Source organism: Rhipicephalus microplus, chromosome 3, assembly GCF_043290135.1.
Source record: "Rhipicephalus microplus isolate Deutch F79 chromosome 3, USDA_Rmic, whole genome shotgun sequence".
Lineage (NCBI taxonomy): Eukaryota > Metazoa > Arthropoda > Arachnida > Ixodida > Ixodidae > Rhipicephalus > Rhipicephalus microplus.
The window spans coordinates 161,075,257-161,101,780 of record NC_134702.1 but is presented as its reverse complement, the minus strand read 5'-3'; the positions used below and the strand labels follow the sequence as shown (position 1 = coordinate 161,101,780).

At 44.6% G+C, this 26,524-nt stretch overlaps 1 protein-coding gene across 2 annotated transcripts in view; it reads left to right on the top strand.

Moving 5' to 3' along the window:
- The window catches only part of LOC142803983 (uncharacterized), a 58,776-nt gene that overhangs the window by 15,702 nt on the left and 16,550 nt on the right, over window positions 1-26,524 (top strand). Inside the window, exons 1-6 of one of the 2 annotated variants that reach the window (XM_075890392.1) lie at window positions 17,112-17,183; window positions 17,487-17,804; window positions 20,014-20,334; window positions 23,405-23,585; window positions 24,439-24,750; window positions 26,024-26,284. In XM_075890392.1, the coding sequence (XP_075746507.1) occupies window positions 17,488-17,804; window positions 20,014-20,334; window positions 23,405-23,585; window positions 24,439-24,750; window positions 26,024-26,284 (1,392 nt within the window). In that variant the 5' untranslated portion in view covers window positions 17,112-17,183; window position 17,487. Of the gene's footprint in view, window positions 1-17,111; window positions 17,184-17,486; window positions 17,805-20,013; window positions 20,335-23,404; window positions 23,586-24,438; window positions 24,751-26,023; window positions 26,285-26,524 lie in introns of those variants that run through there. The other variant, XM_075890390.1, reaches the window with a different exon arrangement.

Sequence of the window (26,524 nt, the reverse complement as noted above, 5' to 3'; positions counted from 1 at the left end):
CCATCCGTCCGTCCATCCATTCATCCATCAGTCCGTCCGTCCAAAAGATGCAAGATGTTATAAACTAGACGGCGGTACGTGTAGTTGATTATGAAAGATGCGAGGTGTTATAAAATAGGAATGATGCCACATATGGCGCGTGTCATCGTTCGATATAGTGCGGCGACGTACGCTAGGGGGAGCGTTGCAATAAAATCGAGTGGGCAAAATGTACGGAGGATTCGTGGTTTACCAGGTTTACCTCCGGAGCTTCGCCCACTCATCATCATTCACTTCGTGGATATGGCGGCATTTTTTCTTTTGGAGAAGACCGTCTCGCAGGAAGAACGACGCCAGTGCGCGCTTGTATACCTTCGGGACTTCGGTGGTCCTGCCTTTGAGGTATTCTATTAGGCCTTAAGTTCCGGGTCGGCCCGCTGTCGTTCAGCGAAGTCGTCGGCAGTTATCGTTCCCAAGAAGTAGTCGTCATCCGGGTCGTCGGGCGGGGGTTGCTCGGCAGGCGCACGAGACAGACAGTTGGCGTCGGAGTGTTTCTTGCCGGACTTGTAAACGACGGCAATGTCATATTCTTGAAGTCTCAGGCTCCATCGTGCGAAGCAACCTGAAGGGTCCTTCAAGGTGGCTAGCCACACAAGGCGTGGTGGTCGCTCACAACTTGCTCACAAGGCGTGGTGGTTGCTCACAATGCCACGTGCCAATATAGTTGCTATCGCAGTAATATGAGACCCAGTATCAATTATTCTGAGAACTTTATCCAACGCTCAGTTATCAAGAAGTTAATCCCAAGGGCAGTTTAATTAGGGCAGTGTATAACCACCAGCGCACGAGCTTCATAACCTTTAGAAAATGGTTTGAAAGCTACCACAGTCAAATAGACCAACACCATATTCTATAAATGTTACTGCTACAAAAAACAATATCAAAGTACATGTGACAGTTCCAAAGAGAAAACGAATTTACTCAACAGCACGTGGTCACGCCCAGCCGCGGACAACATCAATCAGCAGGTCAAAAATTCACAGCATATCCAGAGAGTACATGAAGATGAGTGGGGCGAAGCATCTGTCAGTCCGTCTGCGCTGCTGTCCGTCCGTTTGTTCTTGCTTCTGTTCATCAGTGCGTCCATCTGTGCAACTTTCCATCCGTCCGTCTGTTCGTGCATCCATACGCCCACGCGCCCTGCTGTTCGTCCGTACATTCTTCCGTGCATCTTTCCGTCAATCTGTGCGTCCGTTCATCAATACGTTCATCTTTCCGTCAATCCGTGCACCTGTCTGTCTCTCCGTCCGTCTATCTCGTGAACACTCCAAGTACCACTATTTCGCATCTTTTCGTCATATATTCATCATATAGAAGTACCGCCATCCAGCAGGAATTCTAATGACTAAACGAGAGGCGGCACGCGCGCACTTTCTTACGGCCTGCGCTTCGTGTCTAGTTCTCACCTTTCACCGCCTCTAGTTCATGGCAATGCGGCCCAACGCTCGCTAAACCTTGCTAAAACCAAAGAGGTTATGCCCAGCGAGTTTAACGTGGCATCCAGACAGTGCTCATAGTAAGTCCTTCTGGTACAATTTTTTCTTAGTAAGCATCAAATTAAAGGCTAATTGTATTGCAGATTAAGTCACCGATACTCGTCTTTGTATGTAATTATTCAGAGACATACCTTTTTATTTTTGATTAACGTGCGTGGGCTCCATCCTCAATTCAAATGAGTGCGCGCATGCCGCTCCTCTAGTCCGGCTGTGGAAGTGGCTACGAAGTATCACGACGCGCAACTACTACCACGACGACTACTACTACCGCTACTACATACACCGCGGACGCACGACTGACGGCTTAAGGAGCTTCACCCCTAATATATACTGAGCAGCAAGAAGCCATGATGCACAGCTCTGGCCTTGAGTAGTAAGCCAGATATTTGAAAAGCGCGAACAGAATGGTCGAGGCCCATGTGCTCTGCGATGTCAGTGCATGTGGAGGAACAGAGAGTCAAAATTTGAGAGTCCCTCCTTTACGGCATCTCTCAATATCTAATCAAAGTTCTGGGACGTAGAACCCCAACTATTATCATTATTATTATTATTATTATTATTATTATTATTATTATTATTATTATTATTATTATTATTATTATTATTATTATTATTATTATTATTATTATTTAAACACAGAAAACGCCACTCGTACCCATGCGCTCATGACCACAAAAACACATTTCTTTTCGTTCTACTGTCTTCTTATTGTGTCCACAACTGTTTATCAAAGTTCCGAGTCAGTCGATTTCCACAGATCCAACTGTCTTTGCCTTCTTTGTAGCCAGAGCGCACGACCGCATGGTGCATGCGAGCCGGGTCTGAAGAGGTCGTGGTACGGCCTGGTGCTCGTGCCACGATGGTTGCGGCACCCCACTTGAACCTGGCAAACCTGCTGCGGCATTAGTAATATTTTTGTCGCTTATGAATGTGCCGATGTTTATGTACCTTTTATTGCTGAAATGTAGTGAAACTTTTGTTTGTTGTGAATAGTGTAAATAAATTTTTGGAAATCAGGACTATTCTCTTTAAAGACGAAGGCTGTGGCCTACCCCACAAACGAGCATGATGAGGAGCCACTTTATTTCGTGGCCTCTTCAAACGACAAGAAAAGATGTAAATGTTGGTGATCATTGATTTACTCGTGGCCTTGAATGTTCTTCAGCATCCAAACGATCAAATAGCAGGTCTTTGTTTTCAAATAAGTTAGGGCATTCTTAGAAGCGTTTATAATCTGAATATCGATACTATTTTCCAAACTTTGAGGTTGCTAAAAAATCCCCAAACTCAAGAACACTTGGGTTTTTCTTCAACAACACATCTGTGACCCATATCATAGCGCCACAGGGACAACATGCTCACCTAGCAAGCTCCAGCCACTACGCAACAGATGGATGGTGGGATGGACAACAGTTTATTTAAAGCCTGCCAATTAGCGACTGGTGCTTGGCCAAAAAGTACCTGCGTTTTTTTTTTGATGGAGCATCCTTGGCAGTGGTTCCAGGTGTAACGCGTCGCTGAATGAAATATCGGTGGCCCATTCACACAGTCAATGATGATAATGAAGTGAAGCAAGATTTTAAGGTTCATGGTGTCAACGTTCAAGTCACCGAATATTTATAGAATGGACGGACAGATACATGGAGAGGATGAAGATATACAGAGATGGACAAATAGATACACGGACGGATGAATGCTCGGATTGACAGAAGTACGGGTGGACAGATGCACAGACGAACAGAGGCACGCACATATTCATGGGTTGTTGGAAGAACAGAGGGCGGTTTATGCGCTCTTTACAGAGTACGCTCATGAACGATTTATGGTTGTAGACCGACGGACGAGGGGGCCGATAAAGACAGTGACAAAGGGCATCGTGCGAGCCTGAAGGCTTGGCCACACGTACCCGTCACACCGCGCATCAGCGCGTAGCTTTTTGACGCAGCGCCGTGCCTTCTTCTTAAGGAAAAAAAAGACCAAAAATTGGCAGATCTCACGTACAGTGGGAATCGATGATATGCGAAGCACGAATGAGAAATGATCATATGTCACTTTAGAAGCAGCACAACGTTACAACGTGGAGGTAAATGATGCCTACATGACTTCTGTGTCATGACTATCATATTTGGATGTGTCGTTTACCTTCGTCATCTATTCACGTCACGTAATACCAAATTTAGTATATGTGGAGCTAGCAAAACGGCCGCGAGCACGCTTTGAGCGCGGTATGTTGTCATAATCCTACATGAGACGCGTGTCAGGACTATCAAGTTTCCACCAGTCATATATTTCGTCCTCCATTGACGTCTTGGTATATGTGGAGCTAGCAAAACGGCCGCCAGCGCATCATGAAGGGACCAGTATATTCCAATGTAGCGTTGACGCGCGCGCACGCTGGGCACAGAGACGCTATGTTAGCAAAACTGGAGCACCCTATAGTTTGACGCCAGGCGTGACCAGCGTCCGTCGGCGCGGCCCGGCGGCAACAGACGTGAAATGCGACATGCTGCATTTCGCGCGGATGCGTGACCTAGACAACACTGCGTCTCCCTCTTTTCGTGACAGAGGGACGCCGGACGCGCTGAAACGCGCATGCGTCAAAGCAACGCAGCGCGGCGCGCACCTACGAGTATATGTCACGCCGGGCGCCTGGCTTGGCAACGCCGGCGTGACGCGACGAAATGAACGCCGGCGAGCACGCCCATCACGTGACGTCGACATGTATTGGCACCTTGACTGTGACATGTACTCCTGTGTTAACATGACACGCATCTCATGATTATCATATTTGCACCAGTCACACACCTTCGTCATTCATTGGCGTCACGTAATACCAAACTTGGCATATGCGAAGCTAGCGAAAATGGCCACGAGCACATCGTGAGCGTTGCATGTAGTCAATGTTGTTACATTACACTATCTCATGTTTATCATGTTTGCACCAGTATGATACCTTCGTCATCCATTCACCTCCCGTACATTTCCGATGAAGGCGGAAATGTTGTAGGCCCATGTGCTCAGATTTGGGTGCACGTTAAAGAACCCCAGGTGGTCTAAATTTCCGTAGCCCTCCACTACGGCGTCTCTCATAAACATAAGGTGGTTTTGGGACGTTAAATCTAACATATCAATCAATTAAATCATTCACGTCACATAATACTGGTAACACCCCATAATTTGGTATAAGTGAAGCTAGTGAAACGGCCGCCAGCGCATCATGAGCGTGGGGTGTAGTCATGTTGTTACATGACATGTATCTCATGACTATAATGTTTGCACCAGTCACATACCTTCGTCATTCATTCACGTACTGTAATACCAAATTTGGTACATGTGATGCTAGCGAAACGCCCTCGAGTGCATCGTGAGAGTGGCATGTAGTCATGTTGTTACATGGCACGCATGTCATAATTTTCATGTTAGGGTCTGTCGGTTGTGTTCATCATGCAATCATGCCATACCATATCAGTTTTTCAACATGCCGTGTGAACTAAACCACCACAAGAGCTGCAGGACCATGAAATGTAAATCATGACATTCTTGGCAAACAAATCATGATTTTCATGTTATGACAAGTCAGATAAGTTCTTCATTAAGTCATTTTATGCCATACCAAGTTTGGTATCGATACCATTATCGAAACGGACGGGAGAGCTGAAAGCGGTAGGTGGCTAGATAGATAGATAGATAGATAGATAGATAGATAGATAGATAGATAGATAGATAGATAGATAGATAGATAGATAGATAGATAGATAGATAGATAGATAGATAGATAGATAGATAGATAGATAGATAGATAGATAGATAGATAGATAGATAGATAGATAGATAGATAGATAGATACGCTCATATTGCCGAAGTTCACTACATTTAAACTCTCCAGCAAATGCTGCCTGCATCGGCGTTGCTAAGGGAGATGAGGGGGGGGGGCGTAGGAGAGGATAGAGGAGGAGAGGATGTGCATGCACAGTGGAGTACAGACGCCACCGGGTCAAGCTCGCTCATAAGATGCTTCTCACGTAAAAGTCACGGGATGACGCGCTGCAACAGATATGTGCGGTCAAACCTTAAGAATATTGGCTCCTAAAAGCAGAAATAGGAGCTTCTGCGACGGCGTCCTGATCTGAAATGTAAATATCCAGTTGTTCGGAACAAAATTAATGATTTGTTGATTTGATGGATCTGTGGGGATTCGAGTCCTAGAACCACTATATAAATATGAGACGCCGTAGTGGAGAGCTCTGAAAATTTCAACCACCTGGTACCCAAATCGTGTACCCAAATCTGAGTCCAAGGGCCTACAGCACTTTCGCCTCCATCGAAAATGCAGTCGCCGCAGTCGGAATTCAATCCCGCGACCTGCGGGCCCGCAGCCGAGTATTTTAGCCATCTGACCTGCACGGCGTGGCGAGTAAGCACCTCTACTCAACTGCAGTGCTGCAAAAATGACGAAGGTGTTCATAAAAAGCCTCGCGGGTATGTGCCGAGGAGCTCCTAGCAGGTATGTGCCTTGGAAATCAGGAAACGCTCACTATTTCACTTTGGTCCACTAAACGTTATTGATTTCATTTCAAGCAGCGGAATTGAAGGACAACTCCGGTGATTTTATGAGCAGGTCACGATAATGGCGCTTTCGTGTTCCCTAGACACTCTTGTAACGCGCCCATAACTTAAATGGTGGACAAATTCGTAAATAGTTTTAAATCAGTGAAAAACCACAACACCTAAACAGAAACTCCACCGAGTGAGCTTCTCTACGCATAACGCATGTGCTGGCCCGAACCTGCCTGATTGCGCATGATGGCCGCCAGATGGCACTACCTGTCAATGCCATCCTAGTTTCTGCCTGCTAACGATTACGCTGTTATGGTGAATATATGGCGAATCGTTTGCGGGTCGCAACGCAACAGTACTTGCCGCCTATCGCACGCCCACCAACACGAAAAAGGGAATCACACTCTCAATTGAGTAAGCGCCGGTCAAAACCACAAAATCCACAGGAGACGAGCAGACGCTGCAGTGGGACATCATTTCCGTCACTTCGGCCAGGTAAAACTACAGTATCTAGAGAAATAATGCGTAGTGTTCTGAGCGCGCGAATTTTGTACGAGGGAGGGCGGTCCCACACGTGATGACTGAGCGAAGTTGCCGCAAGCGGCACTGCGAGTCGAGTGGATGCCTGAACGTGCGAAGAAGTCTTCTTGTCCATTTGCTGCCGGTGCCTCGCTACGAGTAAGATAAGTGTTTGACAGCTGTTCTCTGTTGTATTCTGCAGTTAGATGACCCCAAATTTGGGCAGAAACATACTGAGATGTTGAAGGCTAAGCGGCAATGCAAATAAAATGAATGTTTTGTGCCTCTGCGTCAAAGCCATTATCGGTTGAGCGAGGAAAGGTTCTCTTTTTTCACCGCACCGACGGACGCAGCACGCCTTGCAGAAAGCGAAAGCAGGATTAAGAGGGCAGGCAGAAGGCTGACGCCGAAGGCTGTCGTTTGCTAACGACATCTTGAGAGTGACTGCATCGAACGATCTTTTCAGATTACGGTGAACGGTGTCGTGAACGAAATCGCCCGAGAAAAGCCACACCTGAAGCCCGATGCTGTCCCTACAGTGTTCGAAAATTACCCAACACATCTTGTACCTAGGAATACAGTCAAATAAAAGTTCGGAATCTCTGTGATCTAAGACCGGCACCTAAAAACGGAATCGAAATGTCGACTTGACGTTCCCCGGGTCATGCTCTGCAGTTGACGATGGTAATACGTAGGTTGACTCTCATTGCGTCGCGCATGGGGGTGCATTTGAGGAACTCCAGCGTTCCCATTCCGAACAGACATACCTTGCTACAGGACCAGTTCGTAACGGCGGAGAAACACCGCTATCGCCATGCCCTAGGAATTCTCGACACCCATTCGACGAAATTCTGATTCCGGTGACCTGGATGAAGTTGCCTGTGGCGTCAAGTAGCACTGTAACTTATGTCTGTTACGAAACCGAAGCAGGCGGCTTCTCAAACCTTTTCATCGAAAGGATGGCGACTTTTTTAAAACCTTTAGGAGAGCGCGACACTGTAGCTTCCACATTTCACTTCCCAGGAAAGGAAAAAAAAAGGTACGTGCTCACAGCCCACCATGAGGCAGAGGCACTGATCAAGGAAGTTGATCTGCCTGACCTCTGCAATGGATGTGGCATGATAACTGTTGCAGGCATGTGCACTTCATACAAAGGTTTGTACCTTGCAGAAAAGGCCTTGCTGACTACAGATAGAAAAGCAAAGTCGTGCTTTTATTGCAAAACTTTACAAAGGCTATCACAGAACAACATGTCCAGGAGAAAAAAGACGACAGATCCGTGCCCTGAGAAAACTATATGCAAGAATCTTTCTCGTGCTTTGAGAAAGACATGGAAACGCCTGGCCAATATTCAGCAGCAAGTGACTCAAATAAAGGAGCAAACAATGCACTGAGTGAAGAAGCTCTAGAGGAAAAAATACAGTCACCCCCGAAGAAACAACAGCTAACTGTGAGAACTTTTTTTATGGCTGCAAGACGAAAGACTCTACAAGGCATGACCTATGATGATGAATGGGTTCTTGAATGCTTGCTAATAAGAATGCGGAGCTTAAAGCTCTACGAACATATTCGCAAGAAAAGTATTATGGTTTTGCCTGGACGAAGTTGCTTCCACAAGTATCTGCAACGAATCAAAGGTGGCTTTGGTCTGAACGCTAGAATTTTTGCGGCTTTAAGCAAAAAGACCAAAAGCATGGACGCTTTCAGTCATCATGGGGGCCTGCTTGTGGACGAGATTAAACTCTCGGGACATCTCAAAGTGAAGGCAGCTGGTGATTTCCGCACTATTACTACCGTTAGATCGTTCTAACTTCACATTATTTCTCTAATGCACGTTGAAAAGCAAGATTGTATTTTATTTGCTGCATTTTCACAGCCTACCTGCGGCATGAGGTGTAATGTGCTTTCTTTAACAATTCACGTGATATCGAAGGCTTTGGGGATCTTGGGGACTACACAACCAGTAACTACAAGGGTGTGCCTGCAGACCATGAGATGGTTGTGCTGTTTCAAGCCTGCACGGGTAAGTTCTTTCAAAAAGAATTTACTGTCAAAAACATAACACTATGAACATTGTAATCCAACATAACCATTGGTCTCACCCATTTCTTTAGAGAGTTGGACACAAATATTTGGCGTCTTTGCCCCAAGAGGCAATGTGAAGGCAGCCACACTTGCAAAAATCATAGTCGAATGCACTATTTTGGCTGAACAAGCAGGCTTGTAGGTCGACTCCATGACTTATGACGGCGCCAGCTGGATCAGAAGCATGTGGCAGATTTTTGGCATACGTTATGAGCAAATTATTAACATCATTCACTTATTATTAATGTTAGCCAGGAAGTGGATAGCTTAAAAGCAATGGTTTAGTTACTCGAATTCTGCGTGTAGTCATCCAAGAAGCTCTCCCGATTTTATGCACCTCTGATTGTAGAGACGCTTAAAATGTGTATGAATTGTATGTGTATGAAAGAAGTTATGTGTATGAAAAGAAGTTCTGACAAAGAATAGTGTATTTTTTTCTTACCAATATAGTCAAAATCTGAAATGTCATGCACTCCTGCTGCAGTGATTAAATGTGCTTCTCTATTACACTACATTAAAATTCTGTAGTTAAACATACATAGTATCCATCTGACGCTGGCTTTTCAAAAGCTCTGTTTTCGCATCATTTTGTACTTGGTTAATGTACAAACGATATGTTTTATTATATTCTGCTAATCATCTCAAGAGCAGCACGAAGCACCCTCTGGACCCCAAAAGACAGCTTTTCCTAGTCTCAGACTCTCCGTATCTTCTGAAAAATATGCGCAATGATTTTTTTATCCAAGGATTACCTGACTCTGTCTGGCCACGTTCATAATTGCATTATCGAAACAGCTTGGGATCGGGACCGTGAAAATGTTATACTGAAAGCTACACCGAACATAACGAATGTAGACGTGAAGCCAAATGCTTTCGAAAAATTGAGAGCAGATTTAGCGTTCCAACTTTTCGGAGATCAAGTGATCAAAAGGCCATATTTGCATAGGAAGCATATAGATTCCGTGTACACAAGTGTGCAACCAAGAGATGAATTCATCAAGCGAATTAATTGGTTTATTCAAATAAAGGCCTCAAGTACGAGTGCAAACGCACTGTAGCCTGGTCAGGCAGATAAAAAGTTTATAGAAGATTTTCTAGATCATCTAGATGCATCGGAGAAATACGCAAAATCAGCTGGTGGAGGATTCCCTACCGACAACACAGCTTGTGAAGAAAGGGTTACGATCAGAAATACGTTGTACCCCTGTCACACATAGCAACTTACGTGCACTTTGAGCGAGTACAGCCACGAGTGTCATTTGCGCGCTGTCACACGAGCAAGTTTAGTGCCACTCGCTGCAAAGTACACTTGCCGGCAAGTTCGTTCCCCAACCTCACTTCACTGCTACGGCTGCGATGAAGTGTGTAGCCTCGGCACCAGTGGCTTGTGTAGAAAGACGCTGTTGCCTAAAACGACGCTCATACTATATCTAAACCATTGTTTTTGTTATGGTTGATACTGTTATGCATAAAACAAGTCATAAAATACAACAATAACCTCACTGCTTTCATTGTCGAAATGTTTGCGGCCACGTCCGCTAGGAGGATGCGGCAGCACAGGCACAGCAATGGCTGTGCCTGTCGCGTTGTTCACTTTCGGGTACAATTGCACATGTGTAGGTGAGATGTTCTCTAATCATTTAAGATGGCATTCGCCCCAAGTGCTACTTCAACAAAGACAACGTGGTCCGAAGGTTAGACACAGGCACAAAAATAACAAATACACGTTGTGCTTCAAATCCGTCGATCGCCACTGCCATCATTTCCAAAGTACACTTCGCTTTCTCGTGTAGCAGCGAACTACGAAAACGACACTTCGTAAGCGCAAGTACACTCGCTCAAAGTACGCTTAAGTTGTCACGTGTGACAAGGGTATTAGGCCTGCTATCTTATCTTACTACCACTGTTTGTTACAACTACTTCTTCACGTCACGTCTAAGTCAAGACAAACTAGAAAATCTTTTTGGCATCATAAGGCAGGCATCAGGTTGTAATGAAAATCCTACCGTGTTACAGTATCTTATTATTGTTACCTTAATGTCATTCTATAACCTGGCCAAAACACCGAGAGGAACAAACTGCTCACCAGATGTTACCAAAGCACTGTTAAGTGAAGCACCTTTATCACAGTCTGGTACTAAGGCAGCACCACGTTTTAACGTTATTGATCACTTATTTGACCATAGAAAGGTTGGTGAGGTTGAACAGGCTATCGACAGTGTTTTATTCAAAAGTGATCATGCCGAGTATGTAGAAAAGAAAAGCAATGCTGCCTTCGTTTACTATGCTGCCGGCTATGTGGTGAGAAAAACAATTGCAAAAAACGCATGCCCACAATGTGCATCTTCCCTTTGCGTGATTTCAAGTGACGTAAGCGTGAATGAGAGCTCTCACTTCACGGCTAATTTTGACAATGGTGGACGTATTTATCGTAGTTCTGCCCTATCCAGTGAAGTGAAACTGATTGAGGGCGAATCCACAGTCTTATTTAGCAAAAACATTCTTCATGAGGAGAGCTTGCTCGATTTTGCGAGGTGCCTGCGTTCGCTCCCACTGCCGCAACTTGGCTGTTCAAGCCATAAAAACGAAAGCCTGTCTTCAGTGATCAAGTTTCATGTCTTGTTAAGGCTCTGGTTTTTCGTTAGAGGCCTGAACAAGGAAAGAGAAGGTCGAATACAGCGGCAAAAACTCCCTAAATTACGCCTCTGCCACTAACGCAAAGAACGTATTCTGTAGGACCTGGTTTGTTTTGTTGTGCTCAATGATCTGTAAATAAGCTGCTTTACATTTGATGCCTGCAGTGTTTGCGACCCTCTGGAATTGTTTTTTATCATTGTTATTAGGTCTAGATCTACCTATACGTAATTCAAGCACTTACCAGTGACCAAACATAGTCGGGATGACAATTTAAACACGGATTCTTTTGTTTTAGGCATACTAGCGTTGGGATGGTGTGTTGAACAGTGTTTTATCAATATCATACTGGACTCTCTTATAAGCGGGTCAGTGAAATTGTGAGGAAAGTATTGAGACTGGTTGGTACATAATGAATTTGGCCGTATTGTCATATAGGTGACTTAGGGCCATATTAGGCCCAAGCACTTCGGACATGCCTTGGCCTTTCAAGATGCTCATCGACAGTGTCAACTATTATTGTTATTGCACAAGAACAACCGCTCACAACGCATATCATTGTCGAGACGCTGAGACCGCACATTCGGCATTCATCACGGCTACCGTCGCATCATTTAGCGTGTTTGACAGCTCGGAGGCCCCATTCTCCGTACTGCGGTATTGTGACAAAACATCAGGACATACTACTGCCTGGCTTCAATCTTGCGATGCATCCAGCAGCTGCACTATGGAGTCTTTGTCTACCTGACGTGCGCTTATCAGTTCCTGGAATCCTTAAGAAGGCACCCATGTCAATGCTAGCCCTGAAGCAATTGACTTTGCGTCTGTTGGACGAAAGGTACTTCGACCGCATACATGTCTATACCGATGGCTCCACTTATTCCAACAGCTCTACAGGAGCAGTGGTTCTTTCATCTGAAAATGTGTTGCTTCAGTACAAGTTTTCTCACACCACGACATCGACAGCAGCAGAGCTCGTAGCACTTCAAGGTGCAATAAAGTACATTCTTCGGCAGCAACCTAACCAATGGGCCATCTTTTGCGACTCCAGGTCAGCCTTACAGTCACTACGGCTCGTTATGCAGCACGGGTTACACGAACAATCAGTATATCAGATAAGGAACGACTACCACGAAGCGCTCAAGGAAGGTCACGATATTGTATTTCAGTGGTTGCCGAGTCATTGCGTAATCGTCGGCAATGACCACGCGGATGAAGCTGTTCGATCGGCTCATGAACAAGACCAGCACACGCCCATACCACTCTTGAGAACGGACGCTGCAAGGCTACTACAATCACTCGCTCGCCGTATATCTCTCCTACAATGGAATACGCAGGGTTTCTCCAAGACGCACCTGTATTCGATCGACCCAAACTTGCAACTTCGTTTGCCATCCGGGCTCCCACGATGCGCTGAAACTTTACTGTGTCGCATGAGCTTGGGCGTGGCATTTACAAATTCGTACTCTCGTCTCCTTGTAATGGCAAGCACTTCGGCATGCAACATCTGCGCCTGCGAGGAAACGCTTGAGCACATTCTATGTCATTGCCCAGCATACCAGACCGAACGACGTATTATGGAAGCCAAGCTCTGTCAGCCGGATTCATGGCCGCTTACAGAAGAGAAGATCCTGGAACCTTCGCCGACGGCTTCCCATGCGCGCAAAGCCACGAAAGCCCTCTTGTACTTTTTAAGGACCACCAGACTTCACGACAGCTTGTGAAGAACTGTGCGAGACCGTGTTGTGTAGTATCGAGCTGACTATTCATGCTTCTATTTCTTACTCTTCTTCTTTTCTATCTCTTACCGTTATGTTATTCTCCTTCCCCCCCCCCCCAAAGTGTAGGGTAGCCAACCAAGCTAAGCTTGGTTAACCTCCCTGCCTTTCCTCTCTATTTATCTCTCTCCTCTCTCTCTCTCTCTCTAGGGCCATATTAAGAAAATTGAAAGGAGCAGATCCACTTTTTTTATGGTGTGCATGGTGAAGCACATCAGCTTGGTGATTTAGTGACAGCATTATTACCGTAAGGCATGTCTATATTTCAAGTTTTGAATAGGTGATGTAAGCTATGTCCAATTTTTCATGGTTTAATTGGGGAAATTCTCACTAGGCTGATTATTCGTCATCAACAAGAACAGCCATTTAGATTAATGTAGGTATCACTCTTTAAAACAAATCGACAGTATCGCTTTCAATTTCAGTCATATTTTTTCCTGATTTCACCGTCGGATTCCCACCGAAACAAGATAGTGAGTCTCATTCAGCATTAATGTCAGATAAGTGATTGGTATGTGGTCATTCTTTGTTTTCACCAGAATTCTGGTAGAATTCAGGCTGTGAGGTAAGGGTTTTTGGATCTTCTGTAATAATTCTTGCTCTCAAGAACAAAACAAAACTTTCAAATATTTGTGGTCACTGTCAATGTGTACGTGTGTGTGTGCGTTGTGTTTCTATTGGACGGTAGCCAACGGCGAGGCATAGTTACATAATTATCTTCATTTCACATAGCTAAATACAAGTACTGTGAAGGCAGTCACGTAGGTATTGTACAATAAAGCGTCTTTTGAGGAACTTTCCGAAAATACGGAAACAATAAAAGTTGGCCTCGCGCGACTCGGCCTACTGAAACCTTCGCAGCGCTTGCGGAGCGCGCGGATTGAACGCAGATCCACCCACTCGCATAGCAGCGCACCAGGCGTGCGCCACCGGAAGTCATCAGCGACGGAGCCATCTCCTCGCCCGCGCTCAGCATACTACGCAGTGTTTTTCTAGACACTGCAGTAACACCTAACGTCACACACACAATGTTGCCGTTAATTCTGGCAAGCAAAGTGGCGTTTGGAGGCAAGCTTTCAATTCATTTCAAAAGAATCTTTGTAACTCTCAAGCATGCAATTTAACGTGAACGGCGCAAACGTGCAAATAACGTACCCAGCGAATTTCATCGAGACCCATTGACCTCTAAAAATAGCTGGCGTTGGTCTCTAACGTCGCGAAGAGTGATTAAACAGTGCAGATTGAGACAGAACTACTGCAAAGCAAAGTCAAGCAACGAAATAGCACTATGATGCCCCCAGAACCACTGTATAATCCATCTTGGCGATGTAACTGATTTAAGACGCTTGACGTTATTACACTTCCTAAACAGTCGAACTCTTATAGAGAGGGAACTGCATGTCTGCAACTGCAAACACAGAAAATGGCTTATTCCATTCATCTCACCTTCTATCTCGAAGTCATGTCACCATCTCTGAGCTGCGTCAGCACAACAGAAAATTTATTACACATTAGTCCTGCGATGGTGCTGCGTTCTCGCCGACGAGTTCACGCCTACATTTCAATAGCACTGCAGCGTACGTCACCAACGTCATTCCACGCTCCTCGAGCCTCTTGTGCCTGTTGCGTCCTTGGAGCCTCTTGTTCAGCTGTATTCTAATCAATATTTGTTCATCTTTCAAATAAACAAAGAAGCTGTCAGACAAAGTTATTTTAAAGGGGAGCTTTACGGGGTGAGAGCCCCCATAAAATCATAGGAACAGGCAACGCATACGGCAATAAAAACACTGGAAGAAATGGTTTGAAGAAAAAGGTGCTCAGGAAGTACTAATGCACATTGGTGGAACTTTACTGAACGATGTAATAATAAGAAGTCATGCTTATGTAAAAACTTCTTTAGCAAGATAAAAAAGGTAACGTAAAAATGATACTGGCGCAATAAAGGAACATAAGTAGCTATAATGAACAATGAGAGGATCTGTAAACGCGATTCTGCAGATCTCACGTATTATGAGAATTGATGTTATGCAAATCGAAAAGAGAGTAGGTAATTGTGGTTTAACTTTTATAATGAGAGAAGCGTTATGGAAGGAAAGTAAGAAAGATATGTAGAATTTTTGATGTATAGGCATATGTGGAACAGTCGCATATTCTTTATGGAACGATTCATTCATAGTTGCGTTACAATGCCGACAGCAACATGGGTGTCCAAAGCTGTAAACTAATGTGTAGCTCTATTGCTTGTGAGGATGGTAGATCTGGCTACGACTACGCAAACTAACTTCGGTGTTTGGCACTTGGGTATACAATCGACGTTATCCCGTCGTGATGCTTGCATAATGAGAGCACATTTATTACTTCAGATAGCCAGCACTCCTACAATGATAGATATTCCATCAACATTACGCCTGCATACGGTCATTTTTCAAAGTAGTTTTGAGATCTGGCGTGGCTCTGTGATAGATTTCTCTGCGGTGATTTCCACGCAGAACGCTCGAGTTCGACTCACGCTGAGATTCCTATGTGTTTTTTTTTTGCATTTGTCCGGCCAAAGCTGCCGATGTCCGTTTTTCTTAATGCCCTCGAATATAAATTACGAAAGTCGGTTTTTGTCATTTCTGGTGAGATATACACCCTCAATCACCTGTGGCGCATAGAAGCATATTGTGGCACATAGTATACGGGTATGGGCCACACGTCTCTAGAATGAACGATTTCACAGCCTACACGATAGCATTTTCACGTTATTTGTGTCATGACAATACGGATATATTCGTCAAACACTCTTACCTTTTTTTACTACTTTTCTCCCGGTGACCCCAAGTTATAGAGGGGATCACGCGAGCACTCATACGCTGGCAGATAGATAGATAGATAGATAGATAGATAGATAGATAGATAGATAGATAGATAGATAGATAGATAGATAGATAGATAGATAGATAGATAGATAGATAGATAGATAGATAGATAGATAGATAGATAGATTACGAGGATGAAAACGCGCAGCATGTTTGCAGTAGCCATGAAATGCTCCACTTCTATTAATGAGTCTGATAATTTAAATGATTTTGTAGGCTTTGTCAACGTAACAGTGATGGTAGTTAGTACTCGAGCGTTCGATACTCATCGTTCTGGTGAAAAAAAAAATATGGGACTGGCCGATATCCCGCATATGGTCATGCTTAAGTCTACTGTGTCTTGAGTACTCTAGCAGTAGTACTTCAGCGAAACGCTTAGACGGCGCATGGAGCACGAAACGCGCTTCCATGGGAACCATTTGTACCACCATAACCAGAGGCGCGAACTGCATACTGGTTCACTACGCGCTGGCGCCGAGAGCACCAATGTCTCCGAACAGAGTGTTTGGGTTGTTTTCAGGTGGAATCATAAATTTAGTAGCTGCTGCTTTAAAAGCATCTGTCTTGCAGCCACTTCAGCAGAACCAGGCTTTTATGAAGAAAAAAAAAGAGTGCGGCTGGTACGGCAGCCCGCCTCAAGGAAAAAAAAGGGGGCGGGGGGGGGGGGGATTCTGCACGCGTTTGTGGACGTAACTTCCGCCTGTCAGCTAATAGCCAACGAAGAGCAAGTAGCTCTACATTTTGTTGAATTGAAGCCTATATATACGTTTTAGCGTGTCTTCATTATCATACTCCTGAAAGGCACTAGCATTGTCGACGGCTCATTCGACCACCAGCAATCTGAGGGTAAAAAAAAAATTTAGCTTTTCGTTCGCACGAAATGGATACAGTGAATGTCTTATTGCAAGAGTATTTCCAGATTGAGAAGCGATGTTTGTTAGAAAAAAATATAAAGTGAGTGATTTCCGAATAAAAATTTCATTACACCCATATAACAATCTCTAACAAAATGAAGCACAAATGGACGCATTACGACCTTCTTTTTTTTGACGCAAATTTGACGCGCTAGACTCTGGAGGGTATATACGAGCCCGGCAGATGTACTGGCAGTTCACGCGCAGAAGATCTCGTGCAGCGAAGAAGAAGTGACACCCGCCTGGTCGGTGCGTAGCATTCGGAGCAGCGCTGCCAACAGTTTCAGAATTAAAGTGAAGGTGAGTGTTAGCAGTCAGATCACTTAGCATCACTTAATAATGATGTGGATGTGTCTTGCATAATCAGACCTTCGAGTTTTCCCCCTGCTATCTTTGTAAGGTGCGTTATTTGAAGCCTATTTTTGAAGGAAGCCTGTCTTGAGTAGGAATCATGGCACGCAAGAGGCAACTTGAGCACAATACTAGGAAATATGATGCCCCATGGGGAAAGACACTTATGTTGGAAAAGCCTTGTGTATGTATGGTCTAGGAGTCGCCTTTCTGAACACATGAATTAGACGTTTCGGGTTGCTTACTTCACAGGATGTCGCACGGAATGGCCGAGGAAGAGGCTCTCTGCCCTGCGCGAGCTGACGAGCCGCCACGCAAGGCGTCTACCTTTTCAGAGCACGTGTCAGCCGCCATTGGTTCCCGCTCGTACCTCTGGACGGTTGCAGCCATCGCCGGCATCCTCGTCATCTCTTCCATGATGGCGACGTCATCGAGGCGGGACGCCAGTGGTGCCGTACCGCAGTTGGCGGTGCACGGGCACCGTTTGTCTGTGGCTGACGGGGACACTGACCTTGCGGTGCCAGTCTCGGCGAACAGTGAGGACCACCATAGCGGCGTCGGGCAGCAGAAGTGAGTGTCCCACTTTCTTTTACAATGCGAAACATTTCTTAGTGAACTTCGGCGAATTTGATTTATCTATCTATCTATCTATCTATCTATCTATCTATCTATCTATCTATCTATCTATCTATCTATCTATCTATCTATCTGTCTATCTATCTATCTATCTATCTATCTATCTATCTATCTATCTATCTATCTATCTGTCTGTCTATCTATCTATCTATCTATCTATCAATCTATCTATCTATTTAGCCGCCTATGACTTCTAGCTCTCTTGGCTGTTTCAATAATTGCATCGATACCAAACTTGATCCGGCATAACATGACTCTATCAAAAACATATTTGACTAATCATAACATGAAAATCATGACATTCACGTCATGAATGTCATGATTTACATTTCTTGGTCCTGCAGCTTTTGCGGTTGTTTCGTTCACATGACATGTTGAAAAACTGGTATGGTATAAGCGTCATTTGCATGGCGAACACAAGCGACAGACCCTAACATGAAAATCGTGACATGCGTGTCATGTAACAACGTGACTACGTTACACGCTCATGATGCGCCCGCGGCTGTTTCGCTAGCGTCACATATACCAAATTTAGTATTACGTGACGTCAATGGAGGACGAAGGTACGTGACTGGTGCAAACATGATAATCATGAGATGCGTGTCATGTGGGAGCATAACTACATGTAACAGTCATGGCGCCAATATACTTCGACGTGACCTGGTGCACGTGCGCGCTGGCGTTCGTTTTGTCGCGTCACGCCCGCATTAAATGCCACGCCAGGCACCAGTCCTGCCATATATGCGCAGGCGCCGGCCGCGCTGCGTTGCTTTGACGCATGCGCGTTTCAGCGCGTCCGGCGTCCCTATGTCAGGAGAAGAGGCAGACGCAGTGCAGTCTGGGTAATGCTTCGGAGCGAATTTCGCGCTGGTTGCCGTCGGGCCGTCGCACCTGGTTACCGTCGCACTTGGCGTAAAACTAGAGAATGCTCGCTTTTTGCTAACGTAGCGTGGCTGTGCCCAGCGTGCGAGCGTGTCAACGCTACATTGGAGTATATTAGGCCCTTCCTGATGTGCTCGCCTCCGTTTTGCTAGCTCCACACATACCAAATTTGGTGTTACGTGACGTCAATGGATGACAAAATATATGGCTGGCAAACACGATAATCCTGACAGGCGTGTCTTGTAGGAACGTCACAACATACCACGCTCATAGCGTGCTCACGGCCGCTTTTCTAGCTCCACGTATACTAAATTTGGTATCACGTGCCGTCAATAGATGACGAAGGTAAACGAGGCATCCAAACTTGACAATTATGGCACGGAAATTATGTACGACAACATTTACTTTCACTTCGTAACGTTCTGTTGATTTTAAAGTAACATATCAACATTTTTCATTTAAAGTAACATATCAACATTTTTCTTTCGTGCTTCGCATATCACCGATTTTAACTTAACGTGGGATCTACCATTTTTTTGTCTACAATTTGTTGGAGTACGCAAAGAGCCAGTGAATTAAAGAAGAAAAAATGGCAGGTCTGCGCGGATTGCCAGAGCAGTCCCAGTGCAAGCTTATACGCAGAGAAATTAGAATTTGTGCAGAGAGTGTATATTCGACGAGCCCACTGCACATTCAGCTACACCATTTTGTGCGGTAGCGAAGGGACCACTACTTATTCGTAGGAAAACATACGCACGCCAGGGGCGGCGTATGTTGATGACGAATTGATTCTTTCGTTATGGGTCAGCAGCAATCAACCACCAAATCTCAGTGCAAACAACGTTCGATTACGCCTATTGCCGAAGTGCGGTTCTATACTTCCACGCAAAATGAGATTTATTAACCTAAAGAAATGGATTAATTGGATATTCACAGAAAGAATGCTTGTAAAGAACGTCCTAAGTGCACAGCAGCACACAATGAGAGATTGGTTGACGCCACGTACTGCATTTATTAATGCATAGTCTCACGCACGCACGCTTGCCGTATCTTTGATTAGAGATTTCATAATAAAATATAAAGGTATACCACTCAAATTCGACCCGATGCCGCTGCCTCTCAATCCCAGTTAATTGCTTCAAAAACTTCTGGGTGGCAAAAAGAGCATATTCATTTGCTGTCATCACCAATAGCAGCCTGTTTACGATGTTATGTCACAATGAATCAACTTTTGCAAACCTCTTGGCGTGCTGAACCACAGGAATCCGCAGCGCACTGAGTCCCTCGTGCGATCTGGCGCTGCACGCGTTCGCAAGGGCGGGTCACGGTATGCTGGTCCATCGGTCGAGAACCGCCAACAGGATGCCGCCGGCGCGGGCACAGGCGAGCCCGAGTACATCCGCCAGGTGGACGGCTGCCGCTCGACGATGTGTCGCTGGCAGGGCGAGTACCTGGGAGGGAAGCTGGACGAGACCATTGACCCCTGCATGGACTTCTACAGCTACGCGTGTCCCAGCCGATGGTTTCATCAAGACACCCTCGCAGCCATGCCCTACAGAGTCTACGCGGCGGGACAACTCATGTAGGAACAGTTGTCTTTGGCATATCTAACCGTATAGTGTATTGCACACACGTAATGAACATGCCGAAGTTTTCTCGACAGCAAGGCCAATTCTTCAGCTGCCAGGGCGTTTGATCAAGTATATTCTTAGGAACATTACATGCACACGACGACGTGGATGGTTCCTTCTGCACACTGAGGGTGCGCAGAAGGAACCATACAAATTTGTGTCCCAATTAATATATCAGCACTAAATAGAAGCTACTGCAACATACTAATGCAGAGGAGTAAACGATTCACACCCTAAGATTGTTCGCCCCTAAAAGCAACCTTCCTTTATGATAGGATCGGAATGTACCTTATAAATTTGATGTGCGCACTCTACGTTTAACTGAGTTACAATGGTGGATATATGCCTGCCTATAGCTGTTATTTCATTTGTACAACCAACTGCTCAATTTCTGCTGCGGAAGCGGTCGTGTTGCCACCTCAGCTAACTAGCACAGCAGTAGTTTTTCAGCTTGAAAATATTAGAGCAGAGATAAGGCATCCACAGACGCGCCTAGTTCGAGCTTGGTTAATCTCTCACCGACAACCTATTACTAGAATTCTAAACACAGTTCTTCAAAAGATTAAGTATATCGCAGAATGATGCCGTAACTGCACACAAAAAGCAAAGTTACATTGAATCCCCCCCCTCTCTCTAAAAGACCAAGAATCTGTCATTTTCGCCCGCTCTTTCCTACAAGCCTAAAATGCATTGATGATTAGAGCTCCGGCGGCCGCGCCAGCTACGAAGATCCCGGATGGGCGTTCCCTCCAAGTGTTTGTGAAAGGCGGGTCCTTCCGACTTGCCCTATTCGCACATTTCTTTTTAAAAATAGTAATAACCGTTTTTTATTACCACAGCCACCACTCCAAGGCATCAAGCTATAGAAGTATGCAGACACCATATCTGATTTGGCTAATGTGTACACTAAGCACTGACATCTGCACTGAACTTCTAGAACAAGCAAACTTTCTGGCACTTAAGAAACGCAATCCTGTCTTCCGATTAAAACTGAAATATCAGATTTTCAATAAACCTTACACTAGTCATATTTTGACATAAAACTTTTTTTCTGGGTGTGCCACAAAACATCGGCTTCACTTAACAATTACCCAACTCGCGTACAAAATCAATTGTTTCAAACATTTATTCTTTCCAAGGACTGTGATTGAATGGAATAACCTTACTAATTAATTACTTTCTAATCTGCAATATGACCTCTTTGGTATAATATATTGTTTTTGCCAACTTTTATTTTGTACTTGATGTTTCTTAGAGATTGTGTATATTTATGCGCAATAGCACAAATAATGTATCTTCATAATCAATTTATTTGTTGTTTTCGATTTTATTCGGAAGCGATGTACGGTGCCCTTTTTTGTTTTGCTGCCTTTATTTTCACCATCATACATTCTCACCGTGATAAATATTCGTTATGGAGATTTTGGTATATGTAAATAAAAACAAATAAAAACTACTGGTGTGCAGTAAAGATGTTCAGAGTTTACTACTTATTGTCAAATGTGTTAAGCAATGAATGTGATAGCGACAAATTGCAATGCCTTTCGAAGCAAAGCTGGCAGCTATGGCATATATTCTGACGTTCATTTGCAAAATGCTGGCGTAAGGGAACATGGTTGGCCCAGCGATGAAAACTAGCTTCATGTTGTCAATACCTTCAACGCAGTAAATGGTCAGAGGACTATACCTAGTAAGGCAACAGGCGTCTGCTGATGTCTGTGAATATAGCGTGGGTGCATAGAGTTTCATACAATAATACCTTGAGAGGAATCTGGCACTGCGATCATGTACCCTAATGAGAATTATGGGAAGTACAGGCTTCAAATTGGATCGCGTTAGCCAGAAAATTGTCTACGGATCTTTTTCTGCAGTTTCAGTTTCAATTTTCGCGTAGTGGAATGGGTGCAAAGGACTGAAGCTGCGCATTTGTTATTCGAAGAAGCTGAAAACCGCTACGCCTCTGAATTTACTGCAACGCTGGAGCTGTATGAGCCATGTTCGACAGTTTAAGCCAAGCATATTCCACTTACTGCTGCGAATAGATGTTGCGTCCCATGCCAGTGCGGGATATTAAATCAAGTTCACGTTTGTTGTTTATGCGTATCGCCAATACTCTGAAATGAACTGCAAAATGACGGCGACGCGAAGTAGATGCACCATAACGTTCTTCTGACTCGACTTCACAACAAAACTAGAGGTGTGTTTGGGGCAGACCACTTGAACAGACGCACCTGGCATCACAGCAGTCTAAAGCCTAAATGTTCCTCACTCAATACTGCGCTGTTATTTCCATAAATAAATATTGCGTACCTTCCAGGGCTAAACAAGAATGTTTGTTTTGAAATGTTGTAAAGAATAATTCATTACATCTTGATGCCAAATCTGAAACGCAAAATCAGAGCAACACTGGTCGTTTGAGCATACCTTGGTGGTTAAATTTGTCCAGGTTTCACTTCTACTGCCTAGTCACAAAAACCTCTCAAATTAAAGTTTGCGTACAAAAATAAACAAGTTTCAATTAGACAAAACTTTATATCACTTTGTTTTACGCTTATCAAACAAGCGTCACGAATCTCAAGAACGTGAGCCATCCGAAGCAGATCCGAAGCCTGTACTTCCCAGAATTCCAATTGAGGTACAAGCGCCGCTGAAGGTGCCTGCGTCGACACTAGCGCCAGATTCCCCTCTAGGTATTATTGTGTGAAACTCTATGCATGGGGGCGAAGACACATCACCACGCCCATTTGATTCAAGTTCACCGGCCGGTGATAAGGAGCCCCCCACCTGCCCCACCTCTCTTCATTCTCGCGCGACAGAAAGAGTTGCTGCAATTCATATGTGGCAATGACACGACTGGGGCCAGCCCTCGCGCGCATTTACTCGCACATAGAACGTACGACGCGCAGGGTAATTTTATAGATTTTGACTTTATTAGGAACATAATGATAGCTGCAGGAATGCACCTCCAATCGCCCTAAAGTTGCTGTCGCGATAATATGGCACCACAAACTTGAAACTCAGGTACCGTCTGGAGAACATGTTCCACGAGATACACCAGGCAGAGGCCAGCGCAGACGTGAGTGGCCACAACGCCTCCTTCATGGCGCGAGCAGCAGACTTCTTCCTGCGCTGCGTCTCCAAGAAGAAAAGCCGAGGACAGGGGCCTGAGCTCGAGGAGCTCTTTCTCCACTACGGACTCGAAGTACGCTCCTGGTGACGTACATCCCCAGAATGAAAAGACTTTGGTTTGATTAGAGGCATGCGAACGCAGTATGCTAATGGTGTAGTTTTGAGAGTACAAGAGGATACAATACTGTTTGATAAAAGCAGTGGGAGTCAATGATCTCGCGTCTTTCGCTTGACGCGGTGGGTGTCGAAAAGTCTGGCTCAAGGCAGCCATGTGTCCGCTCAAGTCTGGTGAATTGAATGGCGAGTAGTTATCACTTAGCGTAAAGTTGACTGTCTACTGCGTAACTACACAATTTTATCCATTTACAACATCGTTTGCTCATGTGTGAACCAGGCGATTCTGTTTGCATAATTCTTAGTGTTGCATGAACCAAAGAATTCAGACAAGCTTGATCAGCTGCCACTGTAATTATTATAGCGCATTGTCATTTCGAAAATAACTCTGAATGCTCTAAAGGGGGCTTCACGCATCTTATAATGAAATTACTCACACGTTGCGCTCATGTATTCATTCCTCAATTGAGTTATTGTTACATTTTTTATACCAACTCAATATTACTGCAGGATTCTCAGTCAGGAAAACACACAGTTTTTTTTGTAATTCATTCTCGTACAATATTTAGATTTCGATAGGCACGCCGCTTAGCCCTACATATCTGCTTTACCAGTCAATGGAGCTTAGAGCGCAAACAATCTTTTCGCCAGTTATAGAACATCTGGTTTTTTGTGTCCTCCTTTCTTGGTGTCATTGTAGTTTAAAAATGCTATCGGACCTGTGAATGGTTTAAAAATTTGATTCGTGGCATGTATTGCGTGTCTGCGTTATGCTGCGTATTCCACTGCCATTATAAAGAACTTGTGCCCAGGGCTACCCTTACAAAACATCGAATGAGAGTTCCTCGTCATCGCCCTCTCCGACCAACCTCACCCGCATTGTGGGGATGCTGGACCGTGAGCTTGGCCTCGCGGCTATCTTCCAACCGTCGCTGACCACGGCGCGACGGCGCAAACAAGCCAACAGCGTGATCCTCTTCATCGACGCACCGGAGTCAACACCATCAATGCGGCTGAAAGATCACGTCGGCCAAGACGACAAAGATTCTCTCCTGCGTAAGATTATCGCCAGCTTCGCTCTTTTAAAGCCGAGGTCCAGGAAACTCAGAAAAGAAGCTGCTCAGGTACGCTTTCGCAGATTGCCCTGCAGTTCTCTGTATACCAAAAAAAAACTAAATTCATAGGCTTCTCCGGCGTACTGCAGGAGATAATGAATGTTTTCGTAGTTAGGTTTAGTACACGTAAAAAAGACTCAGGTGCTCAAAAAACTTCAGAGTCCTTCACGACAGCATGCCTACATCTGGCTTTCCACAGTAAAGGTTATTCCAATATAGTGTACATATTACATTCCATGGTTCCACGATAGGCTGCGTGATTCACCACCATAGTTTAGGCATAATTAGTGACGGCAGTTCGTTTGCCCATCTGTATGCGAATAAAGACGGGAAACGTTATATCCTTATCAGTATTTTTAGGTTGTTACTAACTAGTTTTAGGCTCCGTGGAGAGAATTTTAAATCTGTGCATTCAGAGCTAAAGCGTTTAAAATGCACAATGGTGCTTCAAACGTGTGGCGTACGTCTTGAAACATTTTTTCATCGAACCAGCACCAGCTTGAGATATTTTAATAAAACAATTTAATTGCAAACAAATCAACGTCTGTGCTCGTTGTCAGGCTCTCAGTCACGCTGGATTCTATTGAACTGCTTTTTTTAGTATTTCTATCATCCGCGTAGGCCTGGCGGTTCACTGTAGACCCACTGCAAGTGGGATCTAATTCGCCTGTGGGGGTCGCACTTGAGGAGGAAGCAAAAATGCTTGAGGTTCTGTGCATGACAAAGAACTTTAGGTGGGCGAAACGTCTTCAGCCTTCCATCATGGTGTCTTTCAGTTATATGGTGATTTTGGAACGTTAGACTTTCATAAATTATATTAGGTTTGGCTGTTTCTGCGCCAAACCTAATATAAGTAAGTTCTTGGGCTGCTGTTACCGTTGTAAAACTCAATTTCACAGCGCCAGTTTGTTTCCGCGTGAGCTCAGAGCTTATTTTGCACTGCCATCAGTCTAACTGTGTGTTCACCTTCATATTTAGGAAAGGTCAAACATCTCTGGTATATTTATTTCTTTTTCAGAGTATTTTAACGCTGGGCACAGCCTCAAAATGGTTCCATACTTTATCTATGTGTGGCTGGTCAACGTATTGTTTGTAATATTCTTGTGAGGAGCTCTCTCAATAAAGGAATAAAACACACTAATCAATTTCGTTGTTATTCGTTTTTATTAATTCTAACTTTCAGAAGTGAGAAAAATAGTTTTCTTTGAGCAGAATGAACTCGCGCCTAAAGCGTAATTTACACGTGTATATTCATCACTTTTACGCCGTAATGTTCTCCCAGGTGCTAGCCATCGACGAGAAGCTATCTAGTGTCATTCAAATGAGAAATGAATTGCCTTCCGCTGGTCACTCACTGGCATCATCGGTCTCAGCGGAAACATCAAACAATGGCAACCTTGTTCGTGGTGCACTCATGAGCGTTAGTAGCCTGGCGAAAGACTACGGCAACCAGGCCTGGTCGTGGGACGAGTATGTACAGATTTTGATGGGCGACATCGTCGTCAAGGAAAATGCAACAGGAGAACCACGTGTTCTGGTGCAGGTGAGACGGCTCAGATGCGTTCTGACCAGTTTCTACGAGTTTTTTTTTTCGCTTTAACTTCATAATTTTGTTATTATATGACAGACTTAATATTTGCCGTAACGTCCAAAACACAGTAATTCCCCCTCCCCTCACATTGTAAAAGCTGCGAAAAATTTGACCGATATCACCGCGTCTTACCAGCAAATTTCAGCTGGAAAAATATATTCTTGCATGATAACAACATATCGTCAATTCGTT